This window comes from Pan troglodytes, chromosome 9 (assembly GCF_028858775.2).
Source record: "Pan troglodytes isolate AG18354 chromosome 9, NHGRI_mPanTro3-v2.0_pri, whole genome shotgun sequence".
Classification (NCBI taxonomy): Eukaryota; Metazoa; Chordata; class Mammalia; order Primates; family Hominidae; genus Pan; species Pan troglodytes.
In genome coordinates this window covers 14,641,161-14,667,302 of record NC_072407.2, presented here as the reverse complement: position 1 = coordinate 14,667,302, position 26,142 = coordinate 14,641,161, and the positions used below count along the sequence as shown (strand labels likewise).

At 45.1% G+C, this 26,142-nt stretch overlaps 3 protein-coding genes across 11 annotated transcripts in view; 2 read left to right on the top strand and 1 right to left on the bottom strand.

The window, feature by feature from the left end:
• Positions 1-5,518, top strand: part of RNF141 (ring finger protein 141) — a 29,443-nt gene extending 23,925 nt beyond the window's left edge. Inside the window, exon 6 of the mRNA XM_508282.9 lies at positions 2,364-5,518. Coding sequence (XP_508282.2) covers positions 2,364-2,514 — 151 coding nt within the window. The 3' untranslated portion in view covers positions 2,515-5,518. The remainder of the gene's footprint in view (positions 1-2,363) is intronic.
• A 2,757-nt stretch (positions 5,519-8,275) lies between these two features.
• MTRNR2L8 (MT-RNR2 like 8) lies at positions 8,276-9,562 on the top strand. Its single transcript, NM_001193596.3, has one exon. It carries the CDS (start codon positions 9,220-9,222, stop codon positions 9,292-9,294), a length of 75 nt encoding a protein of 24 aa, NP_001180525.1. The 5' UTR covers positions 8,276-9,219; the 3' UTR covers positions 9,295-9,562.
• Positions 9,563-10,319: 757 nt separating this feature from the next.
• AMPD3 (adenosine monophosphate deaminase 3) overlaps positions 10,320-26,142 on the bottom strand; it is a 56,410-nt gene continuing 40,587 nt past the window's right edge. For all 9 annotated transcript variants that reach the window (XM_009459942.5, XM_063782808.1, XM_001169861.6 and 6 more), the window contains 9 exons: positions 23,889-24,083; positions 22,403-22,534; positions 21,700-21,863; positions 20,502-20,628; positions 17,183-17,346; positions 15,842-15,962; positions 14,538-14,711; positions 12,790-12,900; positions 10,320-11,739 (listed from right to left, as the gene is read on the bottom strand). In XM_009459942.5, coding sequence (XP_009458217.1) covers positions 11,563-11,739; positions 12,790-12,900; positions 14,538-14,711; positions 15,842-15,962; positions 17,183-17,346; positions 20,502-20,628; positions 21,700-21,863; positions 22,403-22,534; positions 23,889-24,083 — 1,365 coding nt within the window. In that variant the 3' untranslated portion in view covers positions 10,320-11,562. The remainder of the gene's footprint in view (positions 11,740-12,789; positions 12,901-14,537; positions 14,712-15,841; positions 15,963-17,182; positions 17,347-20,501; positions 20,629-21,699; positions 21,864-22,402; positions 22,535-23,888; positions 24,084-26,142) is intronic.

The following is a 26,142-nucleotide window of genomic DNA, read 5'->3' as shown; positions in this document are numbered from 1 at the left end:
CTCTCCCCTCTCCTGTGATTCCAATTACCATGTATTAGCCCACTTGAAGTTGTCTCACAGCTCACTGGTGCTATTTTTTTCTTTCTTTTTTGAGTCTTTCTCTGGGTTTCATCCTGGATAGTTACTATTGCTATCTCTTTTCATATTCACCATTTTTCTTCAGTGTCTAACTTGCCATTAATTCTATCCAGTGTATTTTTTTAACCTCAGATAATTTTCATTTCTAGAAGTTTGATTTGGGTTTTTATTATCTTTCATGTCTCTTCTTACTATCTTTGAGCTTTCCTCTAGTTTTTTAACTATATAGAATATAGCTATAATAACTTTCCATTTTATCTGCTAATTCTAATATCTGTGTTAGTTCTGGGTGGTTATGATTGATTTTTCTCTTTATTATAGATTATATTTTTCTGCTGCTTTTTTGTATGTCTGGTAGTTCTCAACTGGATGCCAGACTTTGTGGCAGACTTTGTGAATTTTACCTTTTTGGGTATTGGATATTTTTGTATTCCTATGAACATTCTTGAGCTTTTTTTCTGGACTATAGTTAAGTGACTTGGAAACAGTTTGATTCTTTTGGATCTTGCTTTTGTGATTTGTTAGGCAGGACCAGAGCAGTATTTAGTTTAGAACTAATTATGTCCCACTAATAGCAAGACCCTTTAGAGAACTCTACTGATACCCCAAGAGTTATGAGGCTTTCCAGTCTGGCTGGTGAAACAGGCAGTATCCCAGGCCCAGTGAGCTTTAGGGGACTATCCCCTCAAAGCCCTTTGATTGATTGTTCAGCCTCGGTAGTGTCTTCACATGCACACACTGATCAGCACTCTGCTGAGTATTCTGGCGGGGACACTTCCGTAGACCTCTGGAATTTTCCCTCTGTGCAGCTTTCCATTACCCTGCCCTGTAAACCCTAGCTGTTTAGCCCCCCAAGATTCTCAGCTCTGTGTGTTCAGCTCAGGGAGTTTGCCATGTTCCATCAAGCTTCCCCCTTCTTGATCAGGGGCTACAAACTCTCGAGGCTGTAAGCTGAGGCAAGTATAGGTCTCACCTTCTTTGACTCCCATGTCCCAGGGATCACTGTCCTTTGTTGCCTGATGGCCAGTGCTTTATTTGAAAGATTGTATGAAACCATTGTTTTAGTAATTTTAGGTGGGAAGATAAATCTAGCCTCTGTTGGTTGGAAACAGAAGTTGACTATTTTTAAATTGTGATGTTTTGTGCACAGAAGAGCATACATATAATTATCTTGTAAAATATCTCTGAAGAACTAGAAATCAACCTAAATAATATATGCCAGCTGTAGCTTTCACATTTAGTTTTTGGAACAGAGTTCTAAATTTTTGCATAAAAGCCAAAGAGCAGTTGATATAAATAATTACTTTGGTCCCAGATTTCACTGAGAGATGAAAAGAAAAACATTTTTCTCTGCATAATATGTCTCTGGCTCAAATACGGTATTTTTAAAATTACCAAAATAATGTTTGACCAGAAAAAAATCCTTTTCGAAAACATAATCTTATTTAAGTGATCATATATGAGTTCTTTCCCTGCCAGAAAAATTACTGTGCATGTAAAGTTTATCTTTTAACTTTGTATGCTCCATTTTTATATAAGTCTTCCTGTTGCTTATGAGCCATAGGAATTTTTTCAGACCTTTAAGCAAGCAACAGGTAGATGTATTGTTGAAAGTCATGTAGATATTTCTTAGAAAAATAATTAATATCCTTTCTTCTTGTCATATTCCCCTGCCACTGCCAAGAAGTTATTCCTAGAGTAATGGCTTCCATTTAAATAATCACAAATAAGCATTTATACTTGACACTTTGACCAAATCTTCCATTGATGCGAGGGAATTTCCTCTTGGGACTCAGAAGGAATTTTTATTATAAAGGAATACTTTACCTGTTTAGGTATGGGGATGCGAATTGCTGCATTGTTGGTAGCAACAAAAGATGGGGAAAAAAAACTAAATGTCCTTCTGCAGGAGACTAGTTAAATTATGGCATAGCGATACAGTGTATGTTAAAAAGAATAAACAGCTCTAACAGGTGCTGATACATACTAGTCTGTAAGATATATTGACAAGTGGAGAAATGTGTGTGTGCACGTGCGTGCATGTGTGTACACATAAGCTTAATCCAGCTTAGTCTATCTCTGGAGGAATATATAAGAAACTGGTAACTGTGGTTGCCCCTGGGAAAGAGAATTGAAGATTGAGATAGGAGGGAGAGATTTATTTTTCACTATATATTTCTATGCTATTTCCTTTTTAAAAGCCACGTGCATGTATTACTTTAAATAAAATCCTGTTTTTAAAAAAGAGAAAAAGCAAACTGTTCTTGTTTTGACTTCTCTAATAGGAGTGATCGACACAGGAATTGCCCTATTTGTCGCCTACAGATGACTGGAGCAAATGAATCTTGGGTGGTATCAGATGCACCCACTGAAGATGATATGGCTAACTATATTCTTAACATGGCTGATGAGGCAGGCCAGCCCCACAGGCCATGACCTTGAAGTGAAAGTCTTCTGTTGCTATTGTGGGCTCAAATATTTGGTCGTGGGGGAAGAATGTAGGGTTGTGGCACTGGCACAGACACAGGAAAATCCATTTTCCCCACTCTTTTATTTTTGCTATTCTGATCATTTGTCCCCCTTTTAAAAATAAACTTCCCATGTCTTCCATTTGTGGTACTAAAATTTGCTACTGTTTTAGACCATATTTTCCTATTATTTATCTGTTCAAATTTGTATTATTACAACTAATAGCTCTTGAATTCTTTGCTAAAGGTAACAGCAACACTTCCAGAGGCTTCTGAAACACTACTGTTTTGCAGGGCAGGAGTATTCTGGAATCCTTTTACTTAGATATAAAATAAACCTCGAATATTAAAAAGTTGTAGCCATCTGAGAGAGGAAAGTTTAAGTGATTGAAAATGTAGAATACTTCAACGTGCATGTTACTACTTAAAACTAGTCTTTCTGCTGGAATCTAAGGAGTATATATATATATATATATATATATATGCCCCCTTGTGGTTAATTATTGCTCCTTTAATAATTTTTACTTGAAATGATCCACAATTATTTCATAACTTTAGCAGTGTGTTTTGGAACTACTGTACTTAAAGGTTTGTTTGTTTGTTTGTTTTTGCCATACTGTATAATTTGGGTGAGGTCTACAAAATTGGGTGTGACTTTCCTTTGCAAATGGATTTCTCCTGGGGAATTTTCTTGGCTGTTCTGGAAATGCTTTCCCACAGCTGGGTAACTGTTCTAAATGGCTTTGATAATGCTCACACATCTTGGAGTTTCAGAAGGAAATTATTCTGCATCACAAATACTAAATTTTATATTTCTAAATTACTATAGGTCATTTAATATTGGTTTATGGTGCTTTTATTTCCTTAACTTGAAAACATCTTTCTGAGATTTCAGAGTCCTCAAATTTCTTAGATTAAGAGACAAGAGGCCAGTGCAGTGGTTCACACCTGTAATCCCAGCACTTTAGGAGGCCGAGGTGGGTGGATCATTTGAGGTTAGGAGTTTGAGACCAGCCTGGCCAACATGGCGAAATCCTCTCTCTACTAAAATACAAAAATTAGCTGGTCATGGTGGCAGGTGCCTGTAATCTCAGCTACTCGGGAGGCTGAGGCAGAATTGCTTGAACCCAGGAGGTGGAGGTTGCAGTGAGCCGAGATCACACCACTGCACTCCAGCCTGGGAGACAGAACGAGACTCCTAATCAAAAAAAAAAAAAAGACAAGAAAATAGAGTGAGGCTTTTTTACCATATATACATAAAATACTTATGAAAATTAGAAGATAATTTGGCATTCCTACTGTTTCACTGTACTTCCATTGAAATACTCTTTCCATTAAAATATTCTGAAAGAATATAGTAATAATGGAATTGTGATCTTCAGTTGCACCTCAACCATTTTTTTTGCTTATGAACTAAAATTTCTAACATTAACATTTCAGCATGTAATAAAACAAGGGCCTATCTCCTTTAAAATTTAACATTCCATGTAACTTTTCTGACTTATCATTCATAAGTTGCAAATATTACTATTTTCCTAAACCAGGGTACACAATTTAAGTTGCCACTTATTGATGACAGAATTTCTGGATAGTAGGATTTTAATAGGCGAGCAAATAAAATTCAAATCAATTTCAAGGAAAACCATCTGGCCAGGGGTAGCTTGATTTCGCCCCCAAAAATACTGAAGACTAATCCATTGACATTCATAATGGGACAGCTAAGTACCAAATAGCTAACTACTCCCTATGGAGGTTTATGCAAGCAGAGTACCAGGGGTTCCATCATATCAACCTGGCAATGCACTTGGTGGTTGTGTGACCTTGAGAAAGTCTCTTACTCTTGTTGATGTGTTCTTACTTTAGAAACTGAGACTTTATTTGTGGTTTTCACACTATTTCAGCAGCAAAAACTTTTTCAAGGAAAATCTTACAGAACCTTTAAACACGTGTGCATACACACATACCCTATACCCCACTATATAAAAGTCATATTATAAATTTCCTTATTATATAAACTTTATATACTATAAATGTGATTAAGTCAATGAATAAAAACATTAATGCATTGGTGATATCCAGCATGTTTGAATTTGGTGAGTAACACACATATAGTGGGAGTCATTTTTTTAAAAATTTTTTTTAATTAAATTCAAGTCAAATTTGCAGAACCCTGTATCTCCTCCATAGATTCTTAGTATTCCATGGAACATATTTTGAAAACCTTGGGATAGATGATCCACTGAAATCTTTTCCAGCTCTAAGATTTTAAATTGTCCTTTTAGATTAGACTTGCTGAGTTTAATTCAGATTACCTAATTTTAAAATGTTTCTGAAAAGTGAACAGAGTTACCTTACAGAGTTTTGGATCTTTCCAGGGATAGCCAATGATTTTATCCCCCAGAATCCTTCACCTTTCAAGGAATTATTTAACAATGAGCCCAGTGACTCAATAGGGCCCAAACCTTTTTATTTTACAATATGAGCTCCAAGACACTTACTGATCTACTGTGAATATAAAATGTTATTAGCCTTATCAAATAAATAAATGAGCACAGCTCTTTGTTCGCTCTATTAAACTGGGTGATAATAATTATTTAGATGTGAATGTTAGGTCAGTTCTACTGTAATAACTAATCGTAAAAGTTGTAAATTTGTTTAATGGATTAAATGTACACTTTTTGTATTCTGTACAGCTTTGTCTTTTTTAAATATGAAGTACTTAAATGTACTTACTATGATAGGAAATATAATGTGTGCCTTCTAGGATTTGTGAAGTGGTTTCATGAACTCTAAGGAATTTGTTTTCCCTATCTTAACTCAGTAACAGAGGGTTTACTCCGATTATGTATAGAACCTTAGTTTGAGAAAATGAATTTTACTATGTACTGAATTTAGAGGTTGAGAATAATAGGATCTGTGTTATTCTTAGTACCCACTGATAAATTGTGCAATAAATAATCTTTCACAAGTAATTTTAGCTAATTGAAGAGATTATTTTCCTATGTAATTTCACATTCTAATATACTAAATGTTTATATTCCTTAGAGAACTATTTTATATTGTGTGCTGGGGGCTTGTGATGTTTGTGTGCTGTTTTAAAATTCATTTCAAATTGGACTCCATTTCCTTATATCTAATATATATCTGGGAGAAAAGGCTGCTTGAAAATATGTTTTGATTCAGTGATTTTTAACATTGGGAAGTTGAGTTTATTAAAAGGTAGTCTGAAGAATTTGCATTTTTAACTGTTATTGTCTGAAGTCAAGCTTAGTCTATCCAGGAATAAGAAAACTACTTGGAGATGAGGGAAGTTAACAGGTCACTCACATTTATGCTGGGCCACACAATGACGATATAATACAAACCTAAGCAGCTGACAACAGACTCATTTGCTCTTATGTCTTTTCACCCTGCTGTAGCAGTCCTCAACCTTTTTGGCACCAGGGACTGCATTCATGGAAGACCATTTTTCCACAGACCAGGGTTGGGGTGGGAATAGTTTCGGGATGAAATTTTTCCACCTCAGATCATCAGGCATTAGTTAGATTCTCATAAGGTGCATGCAACCTAGATCCCTCGTATGCGCAGTTCACAGTAGAGTTCGTGCTCCTTGAGAATCTAATACCGCTGCTGATCTGACAGGAGGTGGAGCTCAGGCAGTAATGCTCACTCGCCCGCGGCTCAACTCCTGCTGTGCAGCCTGGTTCCTAACAGGCAGCAGACCAGTACTGTCCACAGCCCAGGGGTTGTGGACCCCTACCCCAACAGACAGCAAAAATAAAATGCTCAACCCTATTGTAGTTTGTTTACCTTGTAAAATCATTTCCAAAATATAAGAATGTAATTAGAGAAACATCGTAGAATCTTAGTGCTGAAAAGTGCAAGGACATAAGAATGAGTGGCAGTTGGTAGTTAAATTGACTGTATCATCATACTGTGGAGAAATGCACATTTTACTGTCAAAATACATAAAAGCCTTTGCAGAGATAGGTTTTGACACGCTTGCAGCTGTTTATAGTCTTACTCTCTGTCATCTTCTATCTTACTAATTGCAAAAATTTCCAAGGAACTATGTTTATCTGGTTAGTATTCCCCTAGTTACACTTGTTCTTTATAATGATCATAGTTCAGGCAGAGTATTTGGGTATATCACCTTCAGTCATGTCTCAAACGCAGGAAATGAAGAATATTGTTTCACCAACACTCAGAAGTAAAGAGAAAGCAAGAGAAAAGTGCTTTCGGCTCTTGTTTAATCCAAGAGGCCATGAAAAATAACAACCCAGGAGCTGTGATTTGTTTTCACGAGGCAAAGAGCAATGATGTCGATCGTTCCAGCGGTACAATTTGAAGTAACACATAAAGTGAACTTGAGCCCTTAAGGATAAAGAAGGGATAACTGCCTCAAAAACTGTTGCTTTAGAAACCTGAGCCAGTATACAATTAATTGCCTCTTATTCCAGTTGCAAACACAAAGGAAAGTAGGGATTTGTCCCCCAAAAGGCCAATTAAGTATAGCAATGTAATAAAAGCACAAAGTGCTATAGAAAAGATGTCAGAAAAGCTTGCAGGACACCGCTGCTAGCCCCATACCCCGAGCCAACCAAACCCCAAAGACACCCCATACAGTTTATGTAGCTTACTTCCCCAAAGCAATACACTGAAAATGTTTCGACGGGCTCATATCACCCCATAAACAAATAGGTTTGGTCTTAGCCTTTCTATTAGCTCTTAGTAGGATTACACATGCAAGCATCCCCACCCCAGTGAGTCACCCTCTAAATCACCACAATCAAAAGGAACAAGTATCAAGCACGCAGCAATGCAGCTCAAAACGCTTAGCCTAGCCACACCCCCACGGGAAACAGCAGTGATAAACCTTTAGCAATAAACGAAAGTTTAACTAAGCCATACTAACCCCAGGGTTGGTCAATTTCGTGCCAGCCACCGCGGTCACATGATTAACCCAAGTCAATAGAAACCGGCATAAAGAGTGTTTTAGATCAATTCCCCTCAATAAAGCTAAAATTCACCTGAGTTGTAAAAAACTCCAGTTGATACAAAATAAACTACGAAAGTGGCTTTCATGCATCTGAACACACAATAGCTAAGACCCAAACTGGGATTAGATACCCCACTATGCTTAGCCCTAAACTTCAACAGTTAAATTAACAAAACTGCTCGCCAGAACACTACGAGCCACAGCTTAAAACTCAAAGGACCTGGCGGTGCTTCATATCCCTCTAGAGGGGCCTGTTCTGTAATCGATAAACCCCGATCAACCTCACCACCTCTTGCTCAGCCTATATACCGCCATCTTCAGCAAACCCTGACGAAGGCCGCAAAGTAAGCGCAAGTACCCACGTAAAGACGTTAGGTCAAGGTGTAGCCCATGAGGTGGCAAGAAATGGGCTACATTTTCTACTTCAGAAAACTACGATAACCCTTATGAAATTTAAGGGTCGAAGGTGGATTTAGCAGTAAACTAAGAGTAGAGTGCTTAGTTGAACAGGGCGCTGAAGCGCGTACACACCGCCCGTCACCCTCCTCAAGTATACTTTAAAGGACACTTAACTAAAACCCCTACGCATTTATATAGAGGAGATAAGTCGTAACATGGTAAGTGTACTGGAAAGTGCACTTGGACGAACCAGAGTGTAGCTTAACACAAAGCACCCAACTTACACTTAGGAGATTTCAACTCAACTTGACCGCTCTGAGCCAAACCTAGCCCCAAACCCATTCCACCTTACTACCGAACAGCTTTAACCCAATCATTTACCCAAATAAAGTATAGGCGTTAGAAATTGTAAATCGGCGCAATATAGTACCGCAAGGGAAAGATGAAAAATTGCAACCAAGCATAATACAGCAAGGACTAATCCCTGTACCTTCTGCATAATGAATTAACTAGAAATAACTTTGCAAAGAGAACCAAAGCTAAGACCCCCGAAACCAGACGAGCTACCTAAGAACAGCTAAAAGAGCACACCCGTCTATGTAGCAAAATAGTGGGAAGATTCATAGGTAGAGGCGACAAACCTACCGAGTCTGGTGATAGCTGGTTGTCCAAGACAATCTTAGTTCAACTTTAAATTTACCCACAGAACCCTCCAAATCCCCCTGTAAATTTAACTGTTAGTCCAAAGAGGAACAGCTCTTTGGACACTAGGAAAAAAACTTGTAAAGAGAGTAAAAAATTTAATACCCATAGTAGGCCTAAAAGCAGCCACCAATTAAGAAAGCGTTCAAGCTCGACACCTGTCATCTAAAAAATCCCAAACACATAACTGAACTCCTTGCACCCAATTGGACCCATCTATTACCCTATAGAAGAGCTAATGTTAGTGTAAGTAACATGAAAACATTCTCCTCCGCATAAGCCTACATCAGACCAAAATATCAAACTGACAATTAACAGCCCAATATCTATAACCGACCAACAAGCCATTATTACCCCCACTGTTAACCCAACACAGGCATGCCTACAAGGAAAGGTTAAAAAAAGTAAAAGGAACTCGGCAAATCTTACCCCACCTGCTTACCAAAAACATCACCTCTAGCATTCTCAGTATTAGAGGCACCGCCTGCCCAGTGACATGCGCTTAACGGCCGCGGTACCCTAACCGTGCAAAGGTAGCATAATCACTTGTTCCTTAAATAGGGACTTGTATGAATGGCTCCACGAGGGTTCAGCTGTCTCTTACTTTCAACCAGTGAAATTGACCTGCCCGTGAAGAGGCGGGCATAGTATAACAAGACGAGAAGACCCTATGGAGCTTTAATTCATTAATGCAAACAACACTTAACAAGCCCACAGGCCCTAAACTATCAAACCTGCGTTAAAAATTTCGGTTGGGGCGACCTCGGAGCACAATCCAACCTCCGAGCAACACATGCCGAGACTTCACCAGTCAAAGCGAATTACCACGTTTAATTGATCCAATAACTTGACCAACGGAACAAGTTACCCTAGGGATAACAGCGCAATCCTATTCTAGAGTCCATATCAACAAGGTGTTAGCTGGACAGACTAAAATAATACCCCGGGAAAAGGAAAGGAACATGTATAGCTTTGCTCATGAACTATAACAGGGTAGAAGTTAGAGAAAATAACAAAGGAAGATTTATCTTCTGGGTCTAGTGAGCTTCAGTTTGAAAATTTTGAGTTTTCCTAGTGAATGTCATTCATGTCTGAGTCTTAGTAAAAGATAAGTTAGCTATTATTATTGATAGCTTTTCATGGTGCCCAATCTTAAGAGTAAAAATCTTTAACATTTGCTTTAAATATGATTATCTTTAAATAGTTTTAAATTATTGAGCCACAGTCCTAGCTGACTTTATTTAACAATTTAAAAAAAGATACTTGATACAGATAAAATGACAATGAGAAACTACACAATACTTCCTGTGTTAGGGCAAATGTATATAAATGGGGGCTTTTCAAAACTAATCCCTAAGATAACAATGGATTTTCATTCAATTTCATAATTAGCTGTAAGATAGCATATATATCTGCCTAGTAAAAAGACTGCATTTATACTTCCATATGCTGAATTGACCAGTGGAGGGGACAGGCATTATAAAGTCACAAGATGAGACAATCTAAAGTCAAATAAGTTCACAGGCAGAAACTGGATTCTTCTTCTAACTATAATGATTCAAAAAGACCTCCTGTAGTCTGAATTTGACCACAGAAATAGATAGGAAGGTCCTTGAGCAGCCTCTTAAGTACTAAGAGCACATGTCCTTAAAAAGTTGCCAAAAGAAATTCACTTAGTTATTCAATATGCATTTATTGAGCACCTACTACATACCAGGCACTAGTAACACAGATAAAGAGTACACTGATAAAGGTTAATTCAGATTAATCTTTAAAAATGCTTTCTACCTGGCCCCTGGGACCATTGTATCTTCTGAAGTCATCATAGTAGATAAAGGAGAAATTTTGCCTTAAAAAAATGCACCCGGTTACAGTGATTAAAAACACACACACACACACACAACTAACATTTGTGGGGTCTAATGGAATAGTGGGGAAAAGACAGGATTTGGAATAAGGAAATCCAGTTGTAGGCCTATTACTTATTAGCTGTGTGCCCTTAAGTTAAATTTCACTTATCTGGCCTAACTCTTAATTGGTAAAGTGATAATTGGCCTACAGTTGTAGCATATTAGAGCCAAAAGGAGCAGAGATCATCTAGTCCTGTGCTTTTTGAAGTTCTTCGTTCAAATGAAAATATTATGTAGCAGCCCCCGTGTAAAACTGATGAACGCAGTCACTTTGACAGCCCCTGAGCATCACTCACTCCCTTCCCTCCCCCACCCTAAAGTATTCATGAGGAGACTCACAGAACACCCTGAAAGCCACTCATCTAGTCCAAACCCTCACTTTCTAGGTGAAGAAACCAAGACTCAGAATAGGAGTGGCTGTTTTCATGAGTACATTTGGCTTCCAACTAGAAAGAGGGAAGGAGGGCTAAATAAAACGGTTTAAGAAATTCACCAAAAACACAATTTGTCAAGAAGGGGAAGTCTTCCATCTTAACTCCTTCAAAGTAGCCCCTTTATGAAATGGAGCTTTGAAATTGATTGTGTTTAAGGCAGCCAGCCATCCAGAGGCTGAAATGAACAACTACCAATTAGCCTACCTGGGCCAATGGAGAAAAGTATGGCAGAAAACCACATGTTACTTGGCATCTGACCAGGGAAAATCCTGGCCCCAACAATTCAGGCACTGGCAGTTTCAAGAGAAATACTTGGAAAATTAGGAACAAGTATAGACAAGTGCTCAGCTCCCAGATCCCCAAGGAGAAGTCACCATCTTGTTACTCAGAAATACTAACAAGTGAGCATGTTAACTCTTAAAGTGAGCAGTGCAACCAAAATCACCAGTTTAAAATTTCTTCAGAGGCATCCTCTTCACAGAGGAAAGTCCTAGTTCGGAATCTTGACCACTATTAGCCACAGCAGACTTGAAATTGAACCAAAAAGTTAAAATGCATGTCAAATGCTGGACCTAGTCAGTCAAGGCGGTGATCTCTTCTGATTTCATAGCATCAGACAGGAAGCTGAGCTCATTGCATAAGGTCTCATATCGGAATGCCATCCGGATCTGAGCCACATTTGTCTTTCGAATATCATTTCCTTCAGGTCCTTCTTTATAATAATTTTGTCCCAGAAACTTTTGCTTTTCCTGTGGACCAAGAGAAATACAAATGAAACTATATACTTTTGATTCACTTTCTATAGCCATGCGGGCAGCTTTGGCATCAGTCACAGCAAGTCAGACTAGTCCCCCTGAAGCAGATCTTTGGTCAGGACATCTTATCCCCACGGAACTCTTAAAATTCCTGCTGGCCTCTGTGTCCTCAAGGATGTCACCCTGACAACCTCAGTCATCCTCAGACAGCCCTTCATTCCTGGCTGTGCTTTCCTTGATCAGAGAGGAAAGATAAGGTCTGCAGCAGCTGCTGGGGATGGGAAAGGCAAGGGGAAGGAGGTAAGACTCGAATTAAGAAGTCCCTCCTGAGAGCTGACAAGGACAATGTTCCTGGGGAGGGCCAATCCAAGGCACCACACTGCGCATGAAAAGAATCTTAAGCCTTTAACTCTGCTGCATCATCATCCGACAAGCACAGCCCCTAATGCAACCTCTTCCCAACCAGTGACATCACCCAGGGAGGTGTCGGGGGACCTAACGTACATCAGAACATGGGTCTCAGTGCCAGCTCCTCATCAGGCTTTTTAAAAAATGACAGATGTCTGAGTCCCATAGTCTAGATTTTTATTCAGTCTAGATACTGTTCATCTATTCAAGAAATATTGAGCGCCTGCTATGTGCCAGGGACTATCTAGGGCCCGGGGATATAATTCTGAACAAGCCTCTGCCCTCACAGAGCTTACATGCTAGAGGGAAAGACAGAAAAACACATAACTAAACATCAGCAGGAATAAATGGTATGGAGAAAAACTGATTAAGGAGATAGAGAATAATAGCAAGTGTGTGGCTATTTTAGAATGGGCGATCAGGGAAGGCCTCTCCAAGGAGGCGTAGAGGTCTGAGAAGGGTGAGGAAGCAGCCATGAAAACACAGGAGGCTGCCGCGTCTTCTCTCCCTGTGCCTGAGTGTCTCAGAGGCCCTGCCTGCTATGTTCATCACAGATCCCCAGTGCCTGGAAGGCTCCTGGCACACAGCAGGCAGCCTTCCCAGGAGGGACACAGGCAGCACCGTCACACTCCATACCTGATGCGAGAGGCCGCTCTGCAGCACGCTGTTCCTGGCGATCTCACACAGGTCGCAGGTGCTCAGCTTCCACACTTGAGCTGCAATGGCATATTCTTCCATAAGTGCTTCCTAGACCCTCCCCGAAAGCATGTGGATTAGACGGGAGGATATCCATGTCAATCGTTCACACATGTCCAAAGCTAACAACATCAGACACTGCGGGTTTAACTTTTCCTCACTAAATGGCACCTGGATCATCAAACATCACACCTTCAAAGCCTAAGATCTTTTCTTCTGTAAAATCACGGGTTATCAAAGAGAGATCTAAAATCACGCCTCCACATTTATTCATTGACCAGCACTGAGACCTCATGTTGAAGCCCTGTGCCAGTCATCAGGGATGGCAGTCTCTGCTCTCCTGTGACAAGCCCTCTAGTCATGCCACATTTAGCACTTGCCCTCTAGCTTTTCTTTTCAACACACTATTTTCTTAAGTTTGCAATAGATAGATAGATGATAGATAGATAGATAGATAGATAGATAGATGAGTAAAGTATAAAAGCAGAGATGGAACATCAAAAAAAAATGAGAAGTGATCATAGGATAAGTGGTAAAATGGTGTAATCCCAGAATGATCTGGGTTTGAGCTGCGGTTTTGCTTCCCTTCTGGGATGTGAAGTGTCTATTCATCACAAGCCGTCTGTGACCTCTTCCCCACCCCACTGCCGCTGTAGCCTAGAGCAATAGTTCTCAAAGTACAGGTCAAGGACCCCTGAGGGTCCTAAGACCTTTTGAAAGGTCTTGTCTTTTCCAATTGTGTATTTTCATGAGGCAAGATTTCTATTTTTACATATTTTGATTAAAAACAAATTGAATGCAGAAGTGGCTAGAAGAGTCCTGCTGACTTCCATTAAGACATTAAAGAGGCTTAAAAATGCAAAACAAAGGCAGGGGAAACTGTTACTTTTCAGAAAAAAAAATCATTATTATGTAACATTTCATTGGTTTATTGATGTGGTTTTAAAATGAGATAATAAATATTTTAAAATTTCTTATTCATTTCTAACGTGGTAAATATCAGTAGATATAACCCACATAAACAACAGGTCTTTGAAAGCTTCAATTCTTAAGAGTATAAAGGGGTCCAGAGACCAAGAGGTTGGAGAACCTCTGTCCTAAAAGACTCTGGTGCTTCTGTTTTTGTTAAGCAATGGCTGGTCTTGTCGACACCATCAAAACATGCTGGGTACACTTGCGGCTAGTCCCCATGCATGACACCACTGTTAGCTTCCTCTTTTATTTTCCCAGAGACCCAAAGTGTAGAAATTATAATAGCATTGATTTAAAAAGTAGCAACCATTTTGAATATATGCAGACACTATGTTAGACCCTTTGATTCATTATCTTCATGAATCCTTACAGGGTAGGGACAGAGAAAATTTTATCTCCATTTTACAGATGAAGAAGAACTTGATCCAGAAATCTAATAACTTTACCAAGGTCACAGAGCTCATAAATGTCAGAGAAAGAGAAAATAGAGGAAGGCAAAGATACTAAATTGTGCCTTTGAGGGTTCAAGAACCCCAAAGAAAGGGCTCTTGGATGGCACAATTTTCCCCCAACAGTGGCTTCCTTCCTGCCTTCACTGGGCCACCAACCCCACCCCAAAAGCAGAACTAAGCCATGGGCTCAGGTTCCTGAAATGGGAGGACAGGCTAGGACTGGTGCCTACTGAGGCACTACTGTCCTAACCCCAAAGTCCTTACCTTCGTGTAGTGGAACTGCATGGGGTCATCGGTGGAAAGAGAAACATGCAGTCCCTTGTGCAGGAATTCCCTCAGAGGGTTCTTGGAATATTCGAGGAACAAACTGTTGTTGCTAAGAGGAGACATGGCAATGGGGATCTGAGCAAGGTAGTAGAGATACTGCAATACCGGACTCTGCAAAAGAACCACCGAACTCATGTGACAAGTGCCAGAGAGGGGAGAAGGGAAAAGGGAAGGGAGAAAGGAAGGGAAGAAGCATTCACCAGTGGAAACCAGGGGTCTGAACCATGTCTGCCCAAGTCCTCAACCCGAGTTCCTCGAAGCCAGGACACTCAGACCCACTCTCCCCTTCCCCATTGTTCATCTCATTCCTACATTGCATGCCAGCCCTCCCTGGTGCCTCTACCCACTGTTGGAAGTGCTCATTCTTGCTCCAAACTGGAGGCAAGGCTCAGGGCAGGAAGGGCAGCCCACTCCAGCCTACACCTTCAGCTCCTTTCTCCTAGGCACGGACCCAGTCTAGAAGATGCCCCCCTCTAGCTGTTTTATTGCTTTGACTGCAAACAGCCAGGTTGAGACTATAAACACTCCAGCTCCTGGGAGATGATCCCTGAAGGGATGGGAGGGGTGGACCTGCCCAGGATAGAGTGGTCTTCTACTGTAGCACCCACCCCACCCAAAAATGTGACCCATGGTTACACCTCACCGGGATCAGGGAAAGGGAGCATTTTGATCAAACATCGTGCCAATGGAAAGTGATCCAAAATACGGAGAAGACTGTACGCACAGAGCTCAAGGGTACACCAGTGAAAAGGTGGATGGACTCTGTGCCCAACTAGTGTGGACCAGTTGAGTCAATTACAGACAAAGTGGCAGACCCTTCATCCAACAACAGCCTTTGGAAAAAGGAGCATAGATATTACGTTGCAGCATCAAAAAATGCTTGTCATACAACAGTAAGGGACAAGGCAGGAACCAAATTCTGTGTTCATGATGATAATAAACACATTAAAAATATGCTGTGGATAAAAGATGGAAATTAGATATACTAAAAAGCTAATAATGGCTATTTCTATTACTGTAATAGCATAAGGGCTGGCTTTTTTCCATTTCTCCAGTTTTTGGAAAATCAAAATTGTGATGAGTTTGATTATATTACTTTCATAATTAAAAATAAAACCAAGATAAGGACAGACATCCCAGCCCAGAAGAGGGCCCAGCCTTCTGGCCTCACTGGTTGAGCCTCCCAGGAGCCCAGGGCAGGGCAGTCACTCAGGATGGGCTCCCGAGAGTGACCTGGTTACCTTCTTGAGGAGCAGCCCGTGGGAAATGTTGTCAGCAGTGAGGAAGGCAGACACCAGGTGGGTGATGGAGCCGGCTTCCCCACAGTGCGGCCGGAACAGGAACGTGCTCAGGCCGCGCTCCCTGTAAGAGAAGGGGTTTCCGAATCAGGAAGGCCCCCCCCAGTTGGCTCTGCCTGGGGCCTGCAGCCACAGCTCAGGGCCAGCTCCGGGGGGAATGACCACCCATGGTCAGCTGTGCTGACCCAGTGCACCCTGGAAACTACCCTTCCTAAAATGCAGAGGTCCAGGCCCCGGGGCCCCTTAGAACCAAGAAGCATCACCTCTACGGGCAGAGAGTGGGCCTCGCAGTAGAAAGAGACCCTGCTGTGCCCTCCAGCCACTCTCCTGAATTCCTCTCCTGGCCTTGTGTCCTGCATTCGTAGAACTCCAGAGCAGGGAAGGCCATGAGAAACCACAGAGTCTGACCTCTGTGTTATGGAAATGGGCAAACCAAGGCCCGGAGAGTGAAGTCTATGTTCCATGCCACTGAACAGGTCAGTAGCAAAGCCAGAACCAGAGCCCCCATCTCCAAAAGCTCAGCCCAGGACTGCCTCCACCCTGCCAGGCCATTTCTTTCAATCAGGACCCCATTCGAAACCTCCACACCCACCAACTAGCACCAGTTTAGGCTAAGCTAGAGAGACCCCAGGGCCCAGCAGGGGAAAGTGGGATGCAAGACTTGTAGGGAAGGGAATGGCTCAGTGTCCTGCTGCCCTGGGCAGCTAACTCCTGGCCACGTGTGCCTCGTCTGTGTGCATATTGGTAGGAGCCTCTGCCTGTAAGGGCATGCATGGATTTAGTCTGTTTTGTTCCCCGTTATTTGTCCAGTGCCCAGGGCAATGCCTATCGCATGCCAGATGCAGTGATTTGCTGAACGAAAATATGCACGTGTGGACATTGTTGGTGTGGCAGTAAGTGAACGTGCATGTGTGATAGCATGTCCTATGCTTCCATTATCTCAGGGACGTACAGGTACACATGGAGTGTGCCCTGGTGTGTGTACGTATAAATGTGTGGACACGTGTGGACTGTGGCTGCATTGCATACTGTACATGACATATGTCTGTACTGGCATGTGTGTTATGGTGGGCATGTTTGCATGTGTGTGATCATGTGGAGACATGCCTCATATAGCAGGCTGGAAAGTGCTGTGTGTTTTGAGGTGTGTGGGCACATGGACATGCGTGTTGGTTCAGGTGCACACGGACACAAGGATCACATGCATGTGTGTGTGCATGTGTGTGCATGCGTGCATGTACTAACACATGAACCCAAGCATGTGCGAGGGCAGGCCTCACGCACCTGCGGAGGTTGTTGAGCACCATGATGTTGGCATACATGTAGTACAGGTAGTAGCTGTAGGGTGGGTTCTGCTCACTGGTCCAGACGTCCGGGTTTGGGCTCTTGTCGGAAAACATGTGGTCGCTGTGCTTGGACTCATCATCCACGCTGTCAAACCCCGTCACCTGGGCAGGAGAGGTCCTGAGCACCAGGCCAAGGCAGGACCAGGACTCAGCCTCGGTTCAGCCTCCCAGAGCTCATAGCTGCCAGAGGCCTGTGGGTCTGGGGCCCTCAGGTTCACACCTCAGCTGGGGACCCCTTGGCCTGCCTGAGGCCATATTCCTCCTAGGGATGAAAAGTGGGTACAACACCAAGGTGTGCCCCTTCGGAGCTTCCATAGGTACTCTGGAGGTGAGACAGGAGAGTGCCAAGCCCCTGTGTGGTGGTGGTGACAGTGGAGGAAACTGCCAAGCCAGGTGAAGGGCAAAGCAGCCATGGCCACCACCTGCCCCTCTGCTATGCCGAGGCCAGCCTGCAGGGAGGAGTGGCCATTGCCATCAGCAGCAGCGACAAGCTATGAGGAAAAAGGGTCCTAGTACACATCACGCATCAAGCCCTGCTCAAAGCACTTTACTCACGTCAGTTAATTCATATTCAGAACAACCCAGGAGGGAGGGGTTGGCTGCCAGCCCCATTTTACAATTGAGCAAACCAGGGCCAAAGCAATTAAGAAAGTTGCTCAAGAAACCAGGTTTGGCCAGACATGGTGGCTCATGCCTGTAATCCTAGCACTTTGGGAGGAGGAGACGGGCAGATCACGAGGTCAGGAGTTCGAGGCCAGCCTGCCCAACATGGTGAAACTCCGTCTCTAGTAAAAAAAAATACAAAAATTAGCTGGGCATGGTGGCGTGCACCTGTAATCTCAGCTACTCAGGAGGCTAAGGCAGAAGAATCGCTTGAACCCCGGAGGTGGAGGTTGCAGTGAGCCGAGATTGCACCAGCCTGGGTGACAGAGCAAGACTCCATCTAAAAAAAACCAAAAAACAAACAAACAAAAAAAACAGGTTCTGGGCTCTGGGTCTGCACTCTTTGGGGCTGTAGGTAGAGAATACTCTAGGGCATGTCCAGGTGTGGCCAGGAGAAACCCGCCAGCTGCCTCACAGACAGATAAGAGGGTCCTTGCTGGGCTAAGCCATGGCTCCTGGGAGGCAGCTCTGCTCTCCAATCCCCACTGGGAGCTGCCCTCTGAGATGGGCCTGAGTAGCCTCAGGAAACCCCCACCCTTCCACTGCAGTTCTACCTTGGCCTTGGCTGGGGCCCCTGGGGGGCTGCTCCTGAGTCACTGGAGCCTTCTGGCTGATCCCAGGGGTCATCCCCAACCAAGAACACATGCATGGAGGGTACGGGCTCTCAGCGCACAGGGGAGGCTTGCTACCAGGCCACGGCAGTGCTTTGCAAAGGGGCCTCTGAATAGCAGATGGGAGAAAGAGACTGTCCCCCTTAATCCACAACTGGCCCAAACTGGAGGGCTCCCAGCCCACGCCCCAGGCCCCAGCCAGGTCTGCTGGCCTCTCCTGTTCCTATGCGGGCAGCAAAGGCCCAGAGGAGCAAGGCAGCTTGACCAGAATCTTCCGTGTCACAGAGCCCTGTGTGTCAAAGGAAATGACAGGGTCCCTGCTATGACCCTAAGCACTCCCTAGACGGGTTTGGGGGGCCAGGGAGGACCTTGAGCTCTGCTCTGTGCTCACTAGCTCCATACTTCACCCGAACTTTCTGGGGCCTGGCATGGGGATAATTTCAGCCCCTCTTCAGAGCTCTATCCAGCTGAAGCAGGGCCTCACCACTGCATCTCCCGCAGCCTCGGGCGCAAAATACGTTGTCTCCTCCTCCTGCTCCTCCTCCTCCCCATACCTGCTCTTCCTCCATTGCTGGCAGCAACCTTCGAACAGCACACCATCCATGCTCCTGCAAAGCCAGGCACCTGGGAGGCATCCTAGACTCCGCCCAGTGCCTCCTTCAGTCTCTGCCCAGGTCCTGCCAGGTGTACGCCCACCGCTTCTCGCCAAGCCCCACACTTTGTGCAGAGTCCCTGCGCTGCCACACCTCAGAGACGCAAGCTGGTAGCTGCTGTGCACCTTACTATTCTCACTTGGGAGGCAACATAGACTAGGGGTTCAGGGTACATCGCTGGAGTCAGCCTGCCTGGAAACGCATTCCAGCTCTGCCACTTTTAGCTTTATGATCTGTTTTAATTTCCTTGTGTGTCAATTGAAGCTAGCAGCTTCACAGGGCTTTGGTGAGGATTAAATGAGATAATCCAGGGAGAGCACTCAACACCGTGTCCAACACGCACCAAGCACATAATAATTCCGCTTACTGTTAACAACAAAATGGTGATAGTAATGGGGTAATTGTGAGGCTTAGGTGAGATCACGTTGTGGCGTCTGACCAGGCCAGGCAGAAGCACGCACGAGTGTGAGCTATTTCCGCTGGGTCAAGCTCCCCTCCTGTCTCCAGGCAGGCCCCTGACTCTCACCCCTGCCCCCACCTCCAGCTACCTTCTCTTCTGGGCCATCTCCACACAGCAGCCAGAATATGTTTGTCTAAAACATAAATTTGATGATGTCCCTCAGCTTGTCCAATCACTTTCTGGGCACACAGACTCAATTCTTCCCCCGTGCCCCAGCCCTCGGGCTCCCCGCTGTGCCTCTCCCTGTAGAAAGTCATCCATCACCAGGCACTGGCCTGTATCACCATCTGATACCCCCTCGATTCCAGGCATCCGGAGGGTGGGACCGGCTCCCGCCCCCTCCCCCTCCCTCCCTGGTTAAGCCTTTCCCAGACTGCTCCTCTCCTTCTCCTACAACTAACTGAATCTGGAAGGGAAATATACTTTAGGGGCTTGTACTTAATCACACATGGTGTGAGGACCTTTGTTGCTAGGTAAAGCAGGTGAATCGAAGTGTTTGCATTTCTAAAAAAAAAACCTGAGGCTGCTGCTTGCTGCTGCCAGGGGCTAGAGCCAGCCTTTCCAGCCCCACCTGGCAGGAACCGAGTTCCCAGTCTTTGCCCACTGCTGCCTTCCCTGCTGGGGGAAAGGCCTACCCCAAGACCACCACCCCCATCCCCCCACACCCACTGACTCCCAGAGCTGCCCCTGAGGAGAAGGGGACTTTTTAGAAATCTAGCTTCTTGGGGCTGGTGACCCCATGCCTGGAACACAGGTGGCAGGACCTGAGATACCATCGTGAAGGGCAGGAGCAAACCTGACCCAGCTCACAGCGAATCCATTCCTGCCTCTGCCACTATGAGCCCTGCCTAGGGCACCACCCACACTTACATATTTAAGGAAGAGGTGAAGCTCTCGATGATCTTGGGGGTTGATAGTGGCCTTGAAAAGGGGCAGGAAGATGTTCTCCAGCATCTTCCCAAAGTTTGGCAGCAGCTTCTTTGACCTAAATATGTCACTGGGGGACAGCAAAGACTCGCTTGTCAGGTGGATCCAACAGCCTGCTGCCCTGTCAGAGACCAGCCCCAGTCACTTCCTCAGGCACCCTGTGTCCCCATCAAACACCCAGAATCAAGTCAGATGGGACCTGAAAACAGATCCCTCCACTGTCCTCCTCTCCCAGCAATGTCTGCAATATTCTGCCTTGGTTTGCAAGCTCCACACCTACCCATGCCCATCAGAGCACTTTCTCAAGCCAGAAGCCACTAGGAATGGGATGGTGGCATTCTGGCTGACCAAGAGGCTGAGATATGAATCCTCAAATTATCAGTGACCCAAACATTCGGTTACTCAGCTCTGTTTCCCTAAACCACATACCCCAGCCCATCCTGGAGCCATGGGCTCCACCCTGGCCAGCCGCCTGGAGAGGACAGCAGCCGTCTGAGTGACATCCAGGGAGAGGCCAGCAATGTAGACCACTACAGCTCTCCCCATACCCTGGGGCTCACCAAAAGGACAATCCATCCTCAACCCACAATGAGAAGAAGGCGGGGGTAGTAGTTCCCCCAAGGCCTTTGCACATCTATATTTTTCAAAGATCAAGAGTTCTAGTGTCAGCTGGATGCAGTGGCTCACACCTGTAATCCCAGCATTTTGGGAGGCTGAGGCAGGTGGATCATGATGTCAGGAGTTCAAGACCAGCCTGGCCAAGATGGTGAAACCCCATCTCTACTAAAAATATAAAAATTGGCCAGACGTGGTGGCGGGTGCCTGTAATCCCAGCTACTCGGGAGGCTGAGGCAAAGAATTGCTTGAATCAGGGAGGTGGAGGTTGCAGTGAGCCAAGATCATGCCACTGCACTCAGAGCCTGGGTGACAGAGTGAGACTCTGTCTCAAAAAAAAAAAGAGCTCTAGTGTCATGCAGACATCTTTTTCATCACTCCTTCTATGGAAAAATCCCTGGAAAGGACAAGCGTAAGCTGGCACCAGAACAGGCCCTACCCCTCAGGAGTGCAGACTCAGCAGCCCATGAGGGACAGATTGTCACCTCTGTAGGGCACAGGGTAGACAGCGGGCCACCTCACTTACTAAATCCGGGGCACCTGGATGATCCAGCGCATGTTGGGAGAGTAGACCTTGTGCTGGATGAACCAGCGGGCCAGGTTGGGCCACTCCTCAGGACTGCGGCCGTAGATGGAGAGCCGTGGCTCTGAGTACTGGTACTTGCTCTCCTCCAGCTCCCGGGCAACCTCCTGGCACAAGAAGAGCTTGGGTCAGCCCCAGTGCATTCCAGCTACATGGGAGACTCTCACTCTCCGTCACCAGCAGGGTCCTGTGGCTCCCCCAGCCACCTTGCCCCCAGGCTGGAAGCACTGATCTAAATCCCCAGGGCTGCCTGCTCCTGTAAGCTCTTGTTCCAATTTAGGAGAGGCCCCCTCTGGTGAGGAAGGCCTTGGGTCTGCAGAACCAGGCCACAGCAGAAGCATCTCCACACGGAGCTCATCTGCACCCAGCTAGGTTCAGGCTGCAGAGACACGAAAGCCAGGCCAGGTGCTGTGAGCTTGGCCAAGGTGGATACCCTTCCCTCCTCTTTCCTGCAGTTGGCACATGCAGCACTGCCTGGAGCAGGCAGCCAGACCACAGCACTGGGCACCTGGGCACCTCACCCTTCCCTGAGCTGATGGTAGACAGAGGGAGGGGAAGGGGCCAGGGGCACACAGGGCCCCCACTCTCTGAAGGCAGATGTTGGCAGGCACCTGAGAGGCCTCAGAGAGACTGAGGGTTCACTCACCTTGACCATCCGAGCAAAGTACTCTCCTCCCAGATAGTTTTCAGTTTTCAAATACAGGTCACGCAGCTCACTGGCCCCCACAGGGTTGTATTTGGAGTTGAACTTGTCAAAGCGGTGGAATGTCTGCCGGCCCTGAGGGGGGAGACCACACCAATCGACGCATCGTTCTGCAGCCACCATGCACGTTCCCCTCTCTAGACCTTTACGAGGCGGCCTTCTGTATGGCCACACCGAAAGACATCTTCTATGTCAATTCTTGCATGAAACCTTAGAAACTCCTGAGCACCAGGACCATGGATCCTCACTCGGTCAGCTTGGGATCCTTTGGCAAGGCCCCCTGTGAAGGAACAGCAGAGGCCCCACCTGCAAGTTACCACAGCTCGGCTCAGGACATGGCTGACTTAGTGAGCAGAGAGGCTGCACCACTGAATAATAGAACATTCCCTATCACTACTCACATTTTGTAAAGCACTTTCTCCACATTATATCATTCAATGTTTTGTTTAACAAAAGTTTTTTTGTTCTAATAAAGCATGTACAACACAACGTTTACCATTTCAACCATTTTTAACCGTACAGTTCCAGTGGCTTTAAGTACATTGACATTGTTGTGCAACCATCACCGCTAACCATTTCCAGAACTTTTTTATCATCCCAAACAAACTCTATACCCACTAAACACTAACTTCCCATACCTTCCTCTCCCCAGCCCCTGGTAGCTTCTACTCTCCTTTCTGTTTCTATGAATTTGCCTATTCTAGGTACCTTATATCAGTGGAATCATATGATATTTGTCCTTTTGTGTCTGGCTTCGATTTAGTATAATCTTTTGAAAAATCCATTCATGGTTGTTGCATGTACAGTACTTGACTCCCTTTTATGGCTGAATGATATTCCATTGTATGGATATACCACATTTTGTTTACCCATTCATCTGTTGATGAACACCGGCTGTTTCTATCTGTTGGCTGCTATGAATAATACTGCTATGAACATTGGTATGTGAGTATCTGTTCAAGTTCCTGCTTTCAGTTCTTTTGGGTATATACCTAGAAATGAATTGCTGAGGCATAGGTAATTCTATACTTAACTTTTTTAGGAACTACCATACTGTTTTCCATAGCAGTTACACCATCATTTAGTGTTTTAATATTTTTTTAAGTTAATAAGGCACATGGCTGTCACCATTTTATAGGCAAGGAAATAAAGGCTTCCGTGAGTTGCCTAAGGGCACAAAACTCCTAAGTGGCAGGAGTGGGATTAGTGCTTAGACCTGTCAGGCCCCAAGCCACACACCCTCTTTCCCTGTCCCATGGCTGCCCCAGACCTGTTATTCTCTGAGGCCGCATGACCTCTCAGTCAGATAGAAGAGAAAGCTGCTTCCGTAGCACCTCCCCGCAAGCACAATCATGGTGGCTTTCCAGGGGGCTGAGTCCCCAGCCAGGGCTGCTGTCTGCTGGCGGCACTGGAGCAGAAGCTCACTCACCGCGTGGACATCCAGTGAGTCCACAGTGAGGTCGTAGGGGTCCATGTGCAGGCTGTCAAACACCTGCCGCAGGGTGATCTTCCGGCCCCGCTTCTCTGCCACAGTCCTGTCAGGCTCCGTCTGGTATGTGTGCTTGATGAAGCGCAGCAGATGCTTTTGGTTCATGCAGGCGGCCGCATGGATGTGTGTGTCCACCTGGAACACAGCGCCCACCAGGCCCTGAGTCAGGCCACCTCCCCTAGCAACAAGAGTTAAGACATCCAACCCTCAATGTGCACAGAACCCCAGCACCTCATGGGCCATCGGGGCAGCCCCACCAGTGCCTGGATCCCACCCCCCATTTCTCCTCCAGACTTCGGAACTGGTATCCCTCCCTTTCAGCCTTGCTGCGCATTCCACCTCCTTACAGCACCAGGAAATCTTTTTAAAATGCAGATTGGATCAGGCCATTCCCCAGTTAACAAATGACCTATGGGCCCATCAGTCTCAAGATAAAGCCCAAGCACCTTGGCCTGGGATTCAAGGCTTATTTCAAGCCTTAACTCTCGCCTTGCCACTGCCCCATTCTGTGCTGCAGCCGTGACAAACCACTTACGGGTACACCACACACCAAGGTACAGTACACTGCATCCCTTTGCCCACGTGTTTCTTCAGTCTGGAATGCCCTCCTTTCTCTCCGCCATCTCATTCACCTAGAAATTTCCCACAACCTCCTCCATTTGGGAGCCAACCTTGTTCCTCCAAGCACAACTGAATGCTCTTTCCCTTGCCCAACCTCAAAACCTGGCACAGGCATCCCATTGTTGTGCAGACCCTCCCGATCACTCTAACGTTTGTGTGTCTACTCTTTCACTAGACTGGGAGCTCCTCAAGGACAAGGGCCATGTTTGATGCCTCTAAGTCTTCAGCACCTACCCCAGAGCCTAGTACAAAGTCGAACCAATGGATGAATGAATGAACAAACTAACAGGTACGACAGGTTCTCACAGTTTTAGTGATAACCCTGAGGGCCCATCAAATCCCACTCTTCCCATTGATCCCTCTCAGAACCCTCAGAGCATTCCCAAAGCAAACCTCCAAGTGGGAATGAATGAGAAGAACAGACACTAAAGGCCAACCCTCCAAACACACCCTTCCTTGACTAGTTACACCTCACCCAAACTCCAGGGCATCCAAGTCCCAAGAAGAAGCCACTCTACTGGAAGCCGCTCTACTGACCCTAAGCCAACATATGGACTCAAGCTGTGGGGCCCAAGGCCAAAGATCTTAGAGCAAATCCTAAGAAGCAGAAATGAACAGTCAGCTTAGACTTCTCCCCACATTCCAGGGAAAGGCAGTTTTTTGCAGAAGGCACCTTTGCAGAAGGAGCCCAGCAAGGTCTCAAAACACCTCATGGGATTTCTCATGCCCTCTATATCATGCTAAGTCCTGTGATACCAGACCGACCCCTTGCATCTCTGTCCTCTCCTTTTCAGCCTCCTTAGTCAGCTCATCCTCACTACCAGATCTCTTAATAATGGAATTTCTTGATGCCTGGTCCTGGGCCCTCTTGTCCTCTCACTATAAACTCTCTCCAAAGGTGATCTGTTCCATTTCTGTGCATTTAATTATTTTCCTTATACCAATTCCCAAATTTATGTCACCAGCCAAAAGCTCCAGAACTGTACATACTATTGCCTTCTTGACATCTCTATCTGGATAACCCAAAGGCAGTTCAAATTTAATATATCCAAAAGTGGACTCTCCATCTCTGACCCCAGCCCAAACCTGATTGTCTCCCAGATTCTGGAATCCCAGGAAATGGTGTGTCCTGAATCCAGCTGGTCATGCTGAAAAACTGGGAGTCATCCTTGGCCTTCCTACTACTCCCTTCCCTCAGTGAGTCTCATCAGTTCTACCTTCCAAATGGATGTCAAATCCATACAATATTCTCCAACCTCACTGCCACCACGGGAGTTCAAGCCTGCATGCTCTCAGGCCTGAATTCACAGTGACCTCCTAACTGGTCTTGTTCCTTTTTCTTGTGCTCTGGTTCAATTCATTCTCCATACACAGAAGCTAGAAGGGATTTTTTAAATGTAATTTGACTCTGTTACTGAACCCTCTTCATTAATCTTAGGATGAGGGCTCTGCTAATATTGCCTGGATCCTACCCATCTCCCCAACCCCTCATCCCCAGTCTGCCTTTTCACTGTGCTTCACTCATAGGACAACCACAAGCCCTAAGGAAATGAAGCCCCAGCTAAGCTGAGGG